Source organism: Mesoplodon mirus, assembly GCF_964341445.2.
Source record: "Mesoplodon mirus genome assembly, chromosome: 7".
NCBI classification, from domain to species: domain Eukaryota; kingdom Metazoa; phylum Chordata; class Mammalia; order Artiodactyla; family Ziphiidae; genus Mesoplodon; species Mesoplodon mirus.
In genome coordinates this window covers 35,771,070-35,784,986 of record NC_138983.1, presented here as the reverse complement: position 1 = coordinate 35,784,986, position 13,917 = coordinate 35,771,070, and the positions used below count along the sequence as shown (strand labels likewise).

Sequence of the window (13,917 nt, the reverse complement as noted above, 5' to 3'; positions counted from 1 at the left end):
ATAAAGATGTAAAAAATAAATAAATAAAATTCCACAGGGAACTGGATCCTATGAGAATACCACTTTTAAGAATTAAAGATACAGAATAGACGTGGTCCATTTGTTCACTCTGAAACCATTTTACTTTATTATTTACTTTATTATATTTATATTAAGGGAAAATTTAGATGTGCAAAGCAATGCAGATGCCAAAATATGCTTTTAAACTATTTTTAGCTGAATTTGTCTCTCTGAGATCTTCTGATCCTAACATAAATACTTATGTGGGAAAAGTAATAGATAAAAATAAACAAAATACATCTTAAATCATTAACCTGTAGACAAAATTGGATAGGAAAAAGAAAGAACATTATGAAGCATGAAAATACATATCATGAAATTATTCCTGAATGTGAGGGTTGGAAGACTCTGGAGGCCTGAAATCTATTTATAAGGGAAACTCTGGAAGAGGAGAAAAAGCACTCCTCTACTTGAAATGGGTAAATTACAGTCTGATTCTGAGGCAAGGAAACTGAATTGAATGAGACGCTGAGGTTTCTTTCATGGCCCACTGATTCAGATAATGATAGTAGTAAAAAATATATTAGTGAAGATCATTTAATACTGCAAAAGGGTAATAAACAGATCTGGGAAGGAATTCAGCAATAAATATGTATAGATGTTAGTCTAAATACATTTTTTGAATACAGTGTTTTTCTATTAAACTGACAGTACATGAACAGCTCATTTACTTGATAGTCGTATGTTATAAAGGCATTGTTATATAACTTTAAAATACACTTAACAATGATTAAGCTTATGTTTTCTATGTACAGTGGATAAAAGTTTTATTAGACTGTAGAGCGCCATTTCGTGGAAATTAAGATGAACATATGTTTTACACAAGATATTTTGCCATGAACCTATACATAAAATATATAAAGGTCACATGATACAGAGAAACAAGACTCATGATCTTCACATTTACAGGAATTTATAAAATCTTCTCTGAAGGAAATGTGTTACAATTCAGTCAAACTTCTCATCTTGAAAGTAATCCGCAAAACTGAGATATTCTTGAAGTTGACCATATTTCTGTGTATACAATAAAAAAGCTAGTTATTTTACTCAAAGCCGTGAAGATAAACTAGATTGTCTGTGTCAATCTACAGACACAAATAGGAACAAGTTAATCTCATGGTAATTGTGAACAAAAATCTTTTTATTATGAACAGGGACTCAATTTCAAATAAGCATTTCTAATTCATATAAAGCATTGGAAAGAGATCAAAATGAACATTATTATTAATTTCATAACTTTCTTATAAATGATAAGTTTTCTATTATATTTATAGTAGAAATATAACAACTTTAATAACTTATTCAACAAAAATTTGCTGAACACATAACATGTATCAAATACTCTGCTAATGACTGTTTAGGTATTAAAAAAATTGCTTTCCCTGCCCCTAAGGAGAACAGAGTTCACCAATGACAACAAATAACAAGCGGCATAAAGAAGTATAGACACTGTTATGCGGGTTCAGAAGAGACGTTATGGTTAGCTGAGGTGACCAGGAAAGAGTGGCATTTAAACTGTCCTCGGGAAAAAGATTTGGTAGGCAACGATTTAGTGGAGAGTTTTCTCTAGGAGACAAAAGTCCATACAACAGTGACAAGACAAGAAAGTATGGGATTTGACTACAATCTGAGGTTTTGTAGGGGAATTGAGAGAGATAAGACTGAACCAAAGAGGTAGTATGAAATGCTAGGTTACAGAGTTTAGCAATAATGTGACAGGCTATGGAAAGCTGCCAAAGGTGTTACGGCAGGAAATTGACACTATCTGAGGTGTATTTTTTGGGGAAAGAAAAGGTGAAACATCTAGTCTAGAATGGTTTGGCAACTAGTTACGAGTCTACTGTAATAATTTAGGTAATGAGGGCCTAAATTTGAGTGACAGCAATGAAGGTGGAGAGTAAAGACCAGGGCAGGACAAGAGAAGAGAGGAATTGGGATGATTTGGAGATTTCAAGGTTGACAGAGTTCAGAGTGCTTCCTTCAGCTGAGGAGATGAACTGACCTAATGGTTTCTTAACTCTACTTATGAGCTCTGGTTTTACTCCCAGTAAAGTGAGTGAGGATCCTGATAACTCTGACACTGGTGGTGATAGGAACTGAAACTTGATACTTCTATGGACATACTTTATTCACTTCCTGGTGTTATGTGTTCACCACCCCATCCCAACAATCCTGTCTTCAACTTCCTTGGAAACCCCATCATCATAGGCACTCTCTTCTTAAAGAAAAAACATTTGTTAGAATTTGCCAGTGCATATGATACTCTGTTCTTCAGCTTTAATTTAGAATGAGACATATATTACTATTATGTTTATTATATATTTTCATTTTATTATAATTTTGTATTATAATTTTCTTATCATTTGTTCTTTTCTTTCACTTGAATTGCTCCTACCCTTTTAATATCATTAGTTAAAAATAGATCTCCTAGTTCAACTGTTAGGAGGAAGAATAAGAAGAATGAAGTTAGTCTAGTTGGCAGGTCTTTGGGAAGAAATGCTGAGCTATCCCGAGATAATGGAAGGAAAATGCTCGGAGGAAGAAGAGTCAGGTAAGGAAAAAAGCAAGGTGTGAAACACAAGCTGGGGAAGGAAAGACAGGAACAGATAGTTTGTGTAGGTAAAAGAAGGGGTTCACATAATAATTGAGAGCTAAGAGCAGAAAGAGCCATGGATGTGGCCACTCAAGTATAATAGCACTGAGCCCAGGCATTCGAAAGGGTTAGAATAACTGTGGCCAAGAAGTCATGCATCACAAGAACACATGTAGTGCTAATACTCAAAGACACACACACACACACTGATGGGGAGGCAGAGTGATGCTGAGAAATGTCAGGGTACTTGATAAATCCTGAAATTTAATCACAGCACAAAAAGCTGCATATGGGTTTATACTGGCTAATAAACTTCTTTGGTTTCTAGGAAATCTTTTGAGAAAGTCTACAGACAATTTTTTTTAAGTAGGAAGGATCTCAAAAAGAAAATGAAGTTCTTTGGTATTTTATGTGAAAAAAAAATGTGCACATTGTCCTAAACATGCACCATATTGAAATACCTTCAATGCCCAATGCTAAGTGTTATTCTTTAAGCATAATGTGATACTTGGCTTTCTTTTCTTAAGAATATTTTTTTATTCCAGGTCCCTTCTGTTGTCATAGACCTTGTTAAGCTTTCTCTAAGGTATGTGATTTGGAAATGCTTTTACTTTTTTCTGAAAGAAGTTTAATGTTCTTCCCTATATACAAAATTATTATATAATATATGTAATGCAAAGTGATTTTGCTACACCTAGTGCATAATTTTTTTAAAAAATGCAGTGTTCCAATAGGTCTTTCAACTCCAGTAGAGGGTTGGCAACACTTAAATGCATCAATAAAAGCACTTTAGAATTTAATGTCATTAAGGAAAATGAAGTTGGGACTTACTGGGTAAGTGATGGCTCTTCCCCAAGGCAAAATGAAAAAGCACAGAGAAGGATAAGGAGGAAAGAATTGGGAGTAAGAGAAGTGGAAGCAAAGTAAAAGATAAAAAGCTGAAAAGAGAAAAATGAGAGCAAGACGACTTAAGGGTCAAGATGTGGGGGGCAGGCAAGGAGATCATTGGGTGGTGGTTTGTGGTGGGCGGATAATTGTCAAAAGGGAAACCAATCTTGATGTCATTCACCAGCCCAGAAGACCTCTGTGGAACTTGTAATGTCCTAAGAAGTTCCTGTTTTGTTGTTCTCATTTTCTTTCCCTTTGTTTGCAAGTTTATTCTCTAAGCTCTTTTATTTTTTTCTTTTACAAATTTCTCTATGATACAAATAATGCAGGCAATGGATCTCAAGTCAGCCTTTTTTTTTAAAGATTAAATATACTGTTGATCTGAGTTGCCTGAAAATCTCTTATCTGTTCTCTCTTATACAGTCATGTAACTAGACTTGTTTTAGAAGATTGCAATCATTTTAGCATTCTTTCCATGCACCATAACAATTCTAAAAGCTCTGTGAGCAGACCAGAGCTTATGAGCTGCCAGCAGATCTTCAGGAATCCAGTGCACTCTTCAAAACCCCCACTTTATCCCTGATATCAAATTTAGTGATCAACAGGATATGGGGGAATCAAAATCAGTGCCGTGGCCTGAAACCTCTGCATTCCCCTTGATCTTCAGTTACACTGCTCACTGCTCAGTCCCATGTCCTCAAGAAGAGGATGTGGGTGGTATTAGAACTGGCAGCCGAGATCCTTTCCTCAGATTGGCACCAGGTGCTTCTTCTCTCTCAGGTCACAAGAACTGTTCTAAAGATAGGAAGCAGACAAGCAGAAGTGAGTCCTATACTTTGTCAAAGAAAATAAGGGGACTTAGTATATATGTAAGGAAAACCACATACATAAAACTGAAAGGACAGAGGTCCTTCATTAAAGGACAGTATAATTGCTGATTTAAATTTATCTGATGAGTTGAGTGAATGCTTAGAACATCAGGGCACCTATTCAGGGTAGGACAATGATAAGCATGAGAGGAATGGGTGGAAGAAGAGAAAATACAAAGACAGGGAGAGAAAGAGAGGTTCTCTTTTAAATTTTACTGTCTTCTCTTCTCATAATTTGTATCCTTTTGCTGATCAAAATTAGGCTCCAGAACCTACTGAATGAAATGATTCTTCTATATTCACCTTACCTCCTTAATCCAGCCACTTTCTTTTGACTGATTGAAAATTCTCTCCACTGTTTCTTTAACCTGTTCATCTTCAACTTCTTCTGTCTTTGCAATGGAGCAACATTCCTGGTACAGCGTGAATTTAAAATGTTTCAGTTTATGGTAAATTCTGGTACGATTCGCACAAATTCTGCCAACAGTTAACACCTAAAGGAAGAAATAAACATCATCTGCTATATGAAGTGAAGATATAGTAATGAATGTACAGCCTTTCTGGTTTTCAGATTTTCTTTAAAAGTAGAATCCAATAAATGCTTAATTTTTTTAAATTTATACAATGATTCCTTTACCTTCTTTTATTTAAATAACCCAGTTAATAAAAACTGAGCAACTGCTATGTTTCAAGTATTGAGTTAAGCACTGGAGATGCAGAAATGAAATATGTACCACCTGTATCAGGGGAATTTACAGCCCTGGGAGAAAAACAAATGATTACAAAACAATGTGCCAAATGCTATGCCCGGGATGCAATCAAGGTACAGAGAAGGGACAATTAACCCAATCCAGAAAGGAGAAGAATCCTCAACTAGGTGATGTGTGAACTAAGTCTTTAAAACACAGAGTCAGCCAAGTTTGGGAAGGAGGAGAAAAATGGCTTATAAGGAAAAGGACAGCCACACCCAAAAACAAGAAAAGCATGCAAGCTATTGTATATACAGTTACTGAGGTAAAAATGCCTGGATTATGATAATTTTCTAGCTTATAAACAACATGTAAACTGAAACAAACTCTCATACCAATATTAAAAATTGGTAGTTTTTAACTAAATACTTTTTTTCTAAAATATTCTGCGAAGTAAAAAATAACTTTGTGTCTATCCTATTTGTTTCCTGAATTAGTGAGTCTGATATAATTATAACACAGTATTTTATTGTTAGAAAACTACAAAAATTTTGATTTCTATGTTTATATGGACTTCTGGGATTCTATGATTAAGAATACTATTCTTGTGAAGTCAACCACCCATTCTCTTTCAGAATGTTTTGAATGTATACTTTGTTATACACACCTATAGCTAAAATAGGAAAACAGTATCCCTGCACTGACCAAGTTAAATATAATCGTATCTACATTATTTCACTCATTGTAGAAAATGCATCAGAAAGGGCTCCAAACTTTATAACATGACCAATCTTATTCTCATGGAGTAACCTGAGGAAACAGACAAACTTCTTCCTAAATTATGTATTTGTCTCTGTGTCTACATGCATAATAGGTTATGCTTTCATGAATTCAGTACAAATGATATAGTTACAATATTGATCTATGTAACTTGTCTTCTTTCTGGCAAATAATAACTGTACCATTTTTCTGAAGTCACACTGTAGGTATCACGCAGGTGATGAGTTCAATACACAATACAAGAGTATACTGATAAAGATGAATGAAAGTCAAATATGATGATCAGCAAGAGTCAGGTTTGATGCATCATCTTGTAAAGATGGTATCTGGGATACCTTACAACCTTTCTTAAAATCCCCAAAAGTTGAAGAAAATCATGTTCAGATTTCTGTTCATGTTCTGGGAAAATCTGTTTTTCAGATCATCAGACACAATCAGGTATTATTGTTCATTGCTTGCTCACTCTAAGTATCATTCCTATTGCAACATTATCATCAAACTAGTCGTATAAATTACAGTTCACTTGCCAGTACCTCCCACTTTGAGTAAAAAGATACCACAACAGTTGCAGTGGACACTAGGGCTAGTCTCTCCATTTCTGCCATTAGAACAGATTATGTGGGAGAAGTCTCCTATGGTTGTTCTGGAAGAATAATGTGATTTTTTTTACTTCTATTGCATTGTATTCTATATTTCCACAAAACAAGAGGAATTTATCTATATAGAATTTTTAAGTTGGGATAAAAGGGAAGGAGAGGTGTTTAAAAATCTCTATTTTTTTCTGTATGAAATAAAAATATCCACTGAAAATATTAAACATTATAATTTACTCCTTTCCATTTCTAATTCCTACCCTCTTGGTGTCTACCTTACACGTATGAAGGTCAATAAACCCCAAATTACCTTTAGAATATTCTCACACTATTTTTTTCCCAAATGTGATCACATTTTATATGGAAGAGCCTAAACCACTGTTAGCAAGGCTTCATAGAAAACAGTAAATGTAAACAGTAAATGTATATAGTAGTTGCATACACTGCAAGCGGACCTCTCCTTTCACCTCACCCATTTTAGTGAATTGTTATAGCCCACTATACCTTATGAATTAATGTATACAGTACAACACAGCTTACATTGTAGCATGCTATTTATATGAAGTACTAAAAACAAGTAAAATGAATCTATGCTGTTAGAAGTGTCCTTAAATGTCCAGAAATGTATTTAGAGAGTACTTTTTATTAACTAATTGCATTTCTAAACATTAAGGACACTATTCTAGGGAATTCCCTGGTGGTCCAGTGGTTAGGACTTGGCACTTTCACTGCCGAGGGCCCAAGTTCAATCCCTGGTCAGGGAACTAAGATCCCACAAGCCACACGGCACAGCCAAAAGAAAAAAGAAAAAAAGAAGGACGTTAGTCTAACGAGATAGACAGTATTAAAAAATTTGCCAGAGAGAGAGAGAAATGATAAGTTCTGTGATGATTATCTTAAAGCAGATAAGCAAAGTGACATATAAATGATTACTAATCCACTGTGCAGGGTTAGCATAGTTCTATGAACTGATAAATCTGAAGATAACTATCTCAGTTACTAGTGTGAACTACGGTACCCTACATATCCAAAGATATAACTGGAAACAAAGGTAAAAACTGTCAGGAAATTTTCCTAAAGCAGAAGATGGTGATTGCAAGGCAATAGAAATAATCTGATTTGTAATTTATTAGATACAGCATGTAAAATTAACACTGTTTAACAAATTAAAGCAAGGAAATATAATGAAACATGCATTATGCACATCTATAATATCCAGCTCACTGTAGGTAGCTTTTTGAGGTATTTCTCTAGGCCCTCAAATACAGAGGAGCAGCCAGCTTCTTAAGGAAATTAAAGTATGGAGAAGAAAGAAAAAAGATCCTCAAGGAAAGAGGAAGGATGGGAAGAAGTTTGGTTTTTGTTCCTAGGTCTCTAGGAACATTTAGTGCAATAGACTGAGTCAAGGGATTCTCTTTCCTCTTGGTCTGTTCTTTGCGTGGACGCATTACACCTTGCCACTTGCCTCAAAATTACTGCCTCTTCCCACTGGTTCTTAAGCATCCTGAGGAGTCTGGACAGACTCTGGGCAAAACTGAAAACCTGACTGTTTTCAGTCCTCCTAACTGCCTTTCAGATTTCACATCTTTTTCCTCTAGGTGATTTCCTTCTCATCCATGCTCTCAGACTACCATAACCTGGTGGTCCAACACCTCTCATCTCAGTACCCTAACCAAGACTGCTGTAACTAAAACTACAGTCACTCCTCAGTAGCCACCCTCCCTGATACCAAAATCTGCAGATGCTCAAGTCCCACAGTCGGGCCTCCGTATCTGCGGAATCCTCTCTGCAGATTTAACCAACTGCAGATATAAACATAGTACAGTTAACCCCTGAACAACTAGGGTTTTAACTGCACAGGTCCACACAGACAGGGATTTTTTTCAATAAATACACAGTCAGTCCTCTGTATCAGTGGGTGCAGAATCCATGGAGGGAATTCCAGAGGAAGATCTCAATATTAATATGTTTGCATTTATAAATGCAACAGTTTTACAAAGATTTAAAAATAGAAGTAGTAAGCATTTGCACTTTGTCTTTCTTCACATTACATTGCTCTGCTCTTGTTTATCAAATACATTTCTTCAAATATTTCAAACATTTTCTTCTGTTTTGTCTATTCATTCAAAATTAATAGCACCTTAAATATATGATGATTGCTCTAGGCTCTGAAACACTTCTGATGTAGTCTAGGCTGAAGCACAATTTTCCTTCAAATCTCATATTGAGGTGAATAGGCCTCTCTGTCTGTGGATTGTCACTTTGATAGATTATCTGCCCTAAAATTTCCATTGGGGTCAAATTCTCCTTTGGACTCCAAAAGGACTTCTGCTTCCCCTGCCCCAGTTACCTCCCTTTTCATCCTCATCCTATACCCTCTCCCCTCTCCCCCACAGTTTGGGTGATATATACTTAGACAGTATGCACTGATTTCAGTATCTGACTAAATTTGGAGTGAATCTGCTGTATAACACATATTTTTCACATTCAAAAATTGCACACTCTTTCCTTGTATTCTTTTCCCTTCTCTTGGTGCTTTCTCCATTTGTGAAAATAACTTAGGGTTACTTGTGCAGGCTTATTTAGTGAAAATTTCTAAATGTTGAGAACTAAAATGAAGGTAAAAAATACCTGTTTATCATGTGACATGAAATCATCTATTTCCATAGTCCTGGTGTTATATAACTTTCCTGATAAATGCACCGAATATTTACAGTGGCGATGCAATCCACAAGCCTGGCAGGAACAGTCCTCAGGATTCTTCAAATGGATACTTACATTAGAATAATTTTCTACTCGCTCCTGAAAATAATTTCAAAATGCAATGAAGGTTTAAAGGATAAGAAAAACAACAATAAAATAAAACATAAAAAGAGCCCAACCAAATTAAAATCAAGGTTAGAAATCACAATGATAGGGTAAGATGTAAGAGCAAAACACACTGGTATTTCTTACTTTAGTACTGAGCACAAGATATATTTAAATTTTAAAAGTGAATTTATAATTTAGGCTAGTAAATGAAAAGAAACCAGATTAGGAAAAAAATTAGTTTCATATCACTCAAACTTCTGTTACTATTAAGCAGTGCTTTTCACAGGTTTTAATTTACTTCTTTTCCCTCTTCTCATCTCCAGATGTAATAATTAGTTAAAATAGGAAAGAATGAGCAGAAAAAATTCAGAATAATATAATAAAATGATTAAATTCATTTAGGTTAGTAAAAAATTAAGAAAAAACAAGATCACATTCAGTCTCCATTGTATGAATTATATTTTCCACAAAATATCCCAGAAATAATTTAATTCTCCTATGGTTTCTTACTAAAGTACTAGGAAAATAAACAAGTTTGAACTAGGATTTCTAGGTCGCCATTATTGCTATGGCCAGTCTAATAGGTGAATTAGCAATGAGTAAACAAACTGAGAAAATATTTGGTATTCATAAATAAGCTTTATTAAGCTGTGAGTGCTTGAGTAGTTTTGCTTATTCTCTAGGACTGTGCTAGATACTACTGTTCTAATTAGTAGCGTGGATCAGTTTACCACAATATTTGAACTGCACACAATAAGCATATTAGCAGGGTCACTAAACTGCATTCTCTATCAGCCTGACAGTAATTAAGTACCCAATATAGTTTCCTTTTTACATTGTATGATTCACAAAGACATTGTCTTTTGTCTACTTTTTACTGTTTCTCATATTTCATGGTACTTCATGACACATGTCACTTACAGGCTGACATTCAGAGTGAATAGATGACTAACCATCTTCCCTTCCTGCTTCTCTGGTATTCACAGAAGCACATGCTGAAATGAAAGGTCTTCAGCTTGGTTCTCTGAGTGACTACAATAAACAGCGCCCTTATTGACTCACACTGGACATATAAGTGAAAAATAAACTTTGTTAGGTTAAGCTATTGTGATTTTTGTTGTTGGTTTACTTTGTTTGTCACATTATTTATTTTTTGCAGCATAACCTAGCTTATCCTGACCAAGATTGTATTGAATCATCTCTGTCTCTAAATTTTTAAGCTAATATTTTCTTGTATATTACAGTTATTATTTCAACATTGGGTTATCCAAATTCAACATAACCTACCATAGTATGGTAAAGCATGATATAACAGAATGGATGGGCTTTGAAGTCTGAAAAACCCTACACCTAAGGTTTCTAGGTTCAAATATTGGCCTGGCTAATTACTAGCTGTGTAACCTTATGTTACTCAATTTTTCTGAGTCACAATTTTCTCATCTCTAAAATGGAGGAAATAATAGTACATTCCTCGAGGGGTTACTCTAAAGATCAAATAAGATACCTTACTTTGCATATCAGTTACTTGGCAAAATTAAATGATCAATATGCTATCGTTCTATTAAAGACAAAAATATATATACCACATCCTAAGAGCTATGCTATGTGCTTTACCTTAAAAGTAAGTAAATATTTTCTCTATCTGAGGAAGAAACTGTAATTTACAAAAGTTAAAAAAATCACCCAAAGTCAAAAAGATATATATGGTGGCCCTAAACTCAAGCTATCCTCCAAATTGAAGTCTTTTAATTCTTTTTTTTTTAATAATCCCATAACTGTCCTTAAACCTAATCCATCTGTGGCTAATTTATCATCAGGTAATTCAAGGCCAAACAGGCCTTGGATGAAGCCAAATCTCCTGACATAAATGAGGTACAGTAGCTAATGATTTAAGTGCTAGAAGGACTATAAGGAACTTGAACTTCTACTATCTTGTCATTTTCCTCTTGCTAATTATTAGAAGCTAGAATGTTAGAAGTAGGGAGAAAAAAAAGCCTTAAAAATCATATAGTACAGCCTCTACTATTAGAGATCATAAAATAGAAATCTAGGTGATAACATGGAATCAAATATCTCTTATAAATTAAAAAGATGTTTCCCCAAAATTGGTAGAATTACAAAATCTTAAGGTGGAGAAGGATGTCAAAGACTACATAGGTCAGTGTTTCCCTAATTAAGTTACGGGAACCAATATCCTAGAAGGTAATAATAGGTATTTCATGAAAAGAAGCCTCATAGTAAAACACAAATTTGGAAAGTATTATATTCTACATTGCCCTCTTGAAGATTTACAGTATAAATTCACACATTAATGCTCCTTGAAAGTCCTCCAGTTAAGTTAACCCTACTGTTTCTCAACCTCCTTTTAACAATGAAACTCTCTTTTCTGAAATAATTAACATCCTGTGAGACAATCTCCTCATTTAAACAGATGGGCTAAGCCTTAGAGATGTTCTAAAGTTACCATTTAGGACTACTTAATTATTGGATAGATATAACAAGTGTGAAAGACTAAAACAATTATAGCCTTTAGAAGAGATAAACAACAAGCTGATTATTTAACAAAGAAAATTGTTAATAATTTAGAAGATTATTCAGTGTGACTGGTTATTGAAAGACTGGAGTGGGGAGGTCTCCCACTCCAACCTCACTCCATCCCGCGACCAGAGATTCAAAAACAAATAAAACTGTATACCTTATATTGCTCTTTCCAACGACTTCTAGAGGCTAAGTTCTCTAGACGAGGCTGAACAAAGCGGTTATCCAAATAATGAAGAGATGTCAACATATCTTGTGCATATGATTTTTGCCTGGTGCCATCTGTTCAGGGGAATAATAACAACAACAACAAAAACAATCACTTTGCCCGTATAAAATATTTAAATAATTGCATAAAGATTTCTTCCCATAGTTTTAAGAAGATAACTTGCTTGGTTGGTTAGAAACATTTTAAATTTTAAAAAGTTAATGAAGTTAAAGAAAATCCTTCCATCAGAGCATTAGGGAAAGGAAGGAGCCACACAGGCTCTCTAATTGTTCCTTGAACACATCAAACTTACTCTTTTCTAAGGGTCTTTACACTTGCTGTGCTCTCTGCTAGATCCATGCTTTGCTTCCTCCCTCATTTCATTCAGGTTTCTGTTCAAAAGATACCATTTGGGAGACTTTCTTTGACCAATCTAACTAACAGAGAGTTTCCTTTCCTTTATCACTCTTGATTTCCTTATCTTATTTTATATTTTTCAAGAATTAATCCCTTAGGTGAAATCATGTTATATATTTGTTTACTCATTGCTGTCTCTCCCATTAGACTTCACGCAACATGAGGCAAGAATCTTCCATATCATAGTCATTGCCATATTCCTAGCCCTTAAATAATGCCTGGCCCTTAGTAGGCACTCAACAAATATTTGTTCAATAAAGTCTGAATGAAATCTTACTCTGGCACTTTGGTAGACATTCAGCACAACATATTTATTGTCTTTATTAAGAGCCAGATTCCGTGCTAGATACAAAGGGTGTGTATATAGAAAGTATGGTTCTTCTCACACTCTTGAAAGGGAGGAAAGCAAAAATACATTTTCAATATATATGAAAAGTGCATATACATCAGTGCCACCATACTCAGGATAATGATAGCACAAATGAGGGAGTGACAAATATTATTTGAATGGTTCACAGATAGCTTTCATAGTGGAAATGATTTCATACTCACTTAGAAAATCTAAGGTAGAAAGGGATTATACTCTAACGAGAAACAACGAGGCACAAAAGCATAAAAAAGCATATAACTTTTGGTGAAATTCAAGGAGCTTAGTGCTTAGGCTGGGACAACACATGGGTGTTGAATTACCCTGCTGTTTAATTAGTATATGTCCTGTATCCTCAAGTTCACTGTGAACTCTCAAAGGGCAGGGAAACTATTTCTATTGTACTTTCACATATCACAAATAATAAACACTAACAAGTTTTTCACGTGAATGGACTTTTGGTGTAGTTGATACTAGAGGGAACAACTGAAGGGCCTTAAGATTGGGTCTCCGTGGTTTTGTTTATACACACACACACATATATACATATAGAACAATGAGGCTGTTTAAAAATTGGGGGAAAAAAACCCTTGATTCTTCCATTCATATTATTAACTTACCATATAATGTTCCCAGAAAAGATTCATCTAGAGCATTGATCAGAAGAGCCTTCACAACTCTTTCAAAGTGAGTATAGTGGTCACTAAAAGAATCTGAAATTAATTTAAAATAAATATTAGAATCCAGCAGACAAAACAATTCCCTAAATATGAGTTCCTTTCTCAAAGGCTAAGAAATTAAGAAATAGGAGAAATTGCTTAATTATCCTAATTTTATAGCTGGCTCAGTGACTTGTCTATTCACTGAGAAAGTCTCCATTTTCCAGATTTACTGGCTTCTAATCCAAAGTTTCAAGTTGTTATTTCAAATAATCTTCACTTTCCAAACTTATTAAGGGAAAACTGTTCAGGAAATATTAAGATACATTGTGGAAAAAAAAATCAAAATCATCCCCTGGGCACTGAAGTTCAATTATCAACTTGACAATTAGAGTGAGAGAACAAGAAAGAAAATTTCTAAAGGTTGGCTGCTCAATATGTGAAT

The 13,917-nt window shown here is 34.6% G+C and overlaps 1 protein-coding gene across 5 annotated transcripts in view; it reads right to left on the bottom strand.

The window, feature by feature from the left end:
* Positions 1–99: 99 nt before the first annotated feature.
* The window catches only part of CCDC82 (coiled-coil domain containing 82), a 29,392-nt gene continuing 15,574 nt past the window's right edge, over positions 100–13,917 (bottom strand). For all 5 annotated transcript variants that reach the window (XM_082628853.1, XM_082628855.1, XM_082628854.1 and 2 more), the window contains 5 exons: positions 13,434–13,526; positions 11,979–12,103; positions 9,104–9,274; positions 4,719–4,904; positions 100–1,074 (listed from right to left, as the gene is read on the bottom strand). In XM_082628853.1, coding sequence (XP_082484979.1) covers positions 1,009–1,074; positions 4,719–4,904; positions 9,104–9,274; positions 11,979–12,103; positions 13,434–13,526 — 641 coding nt within the window. In that variant the 3' untranslated portion in view covers positions 100–1,008. The remainder of the gene's footprint in view (positions 1,075–4,718; positions 4,905–9,103; positions 9,275–11,978; positions 12,104–13,433; positions 13,527–13,917) is intronic.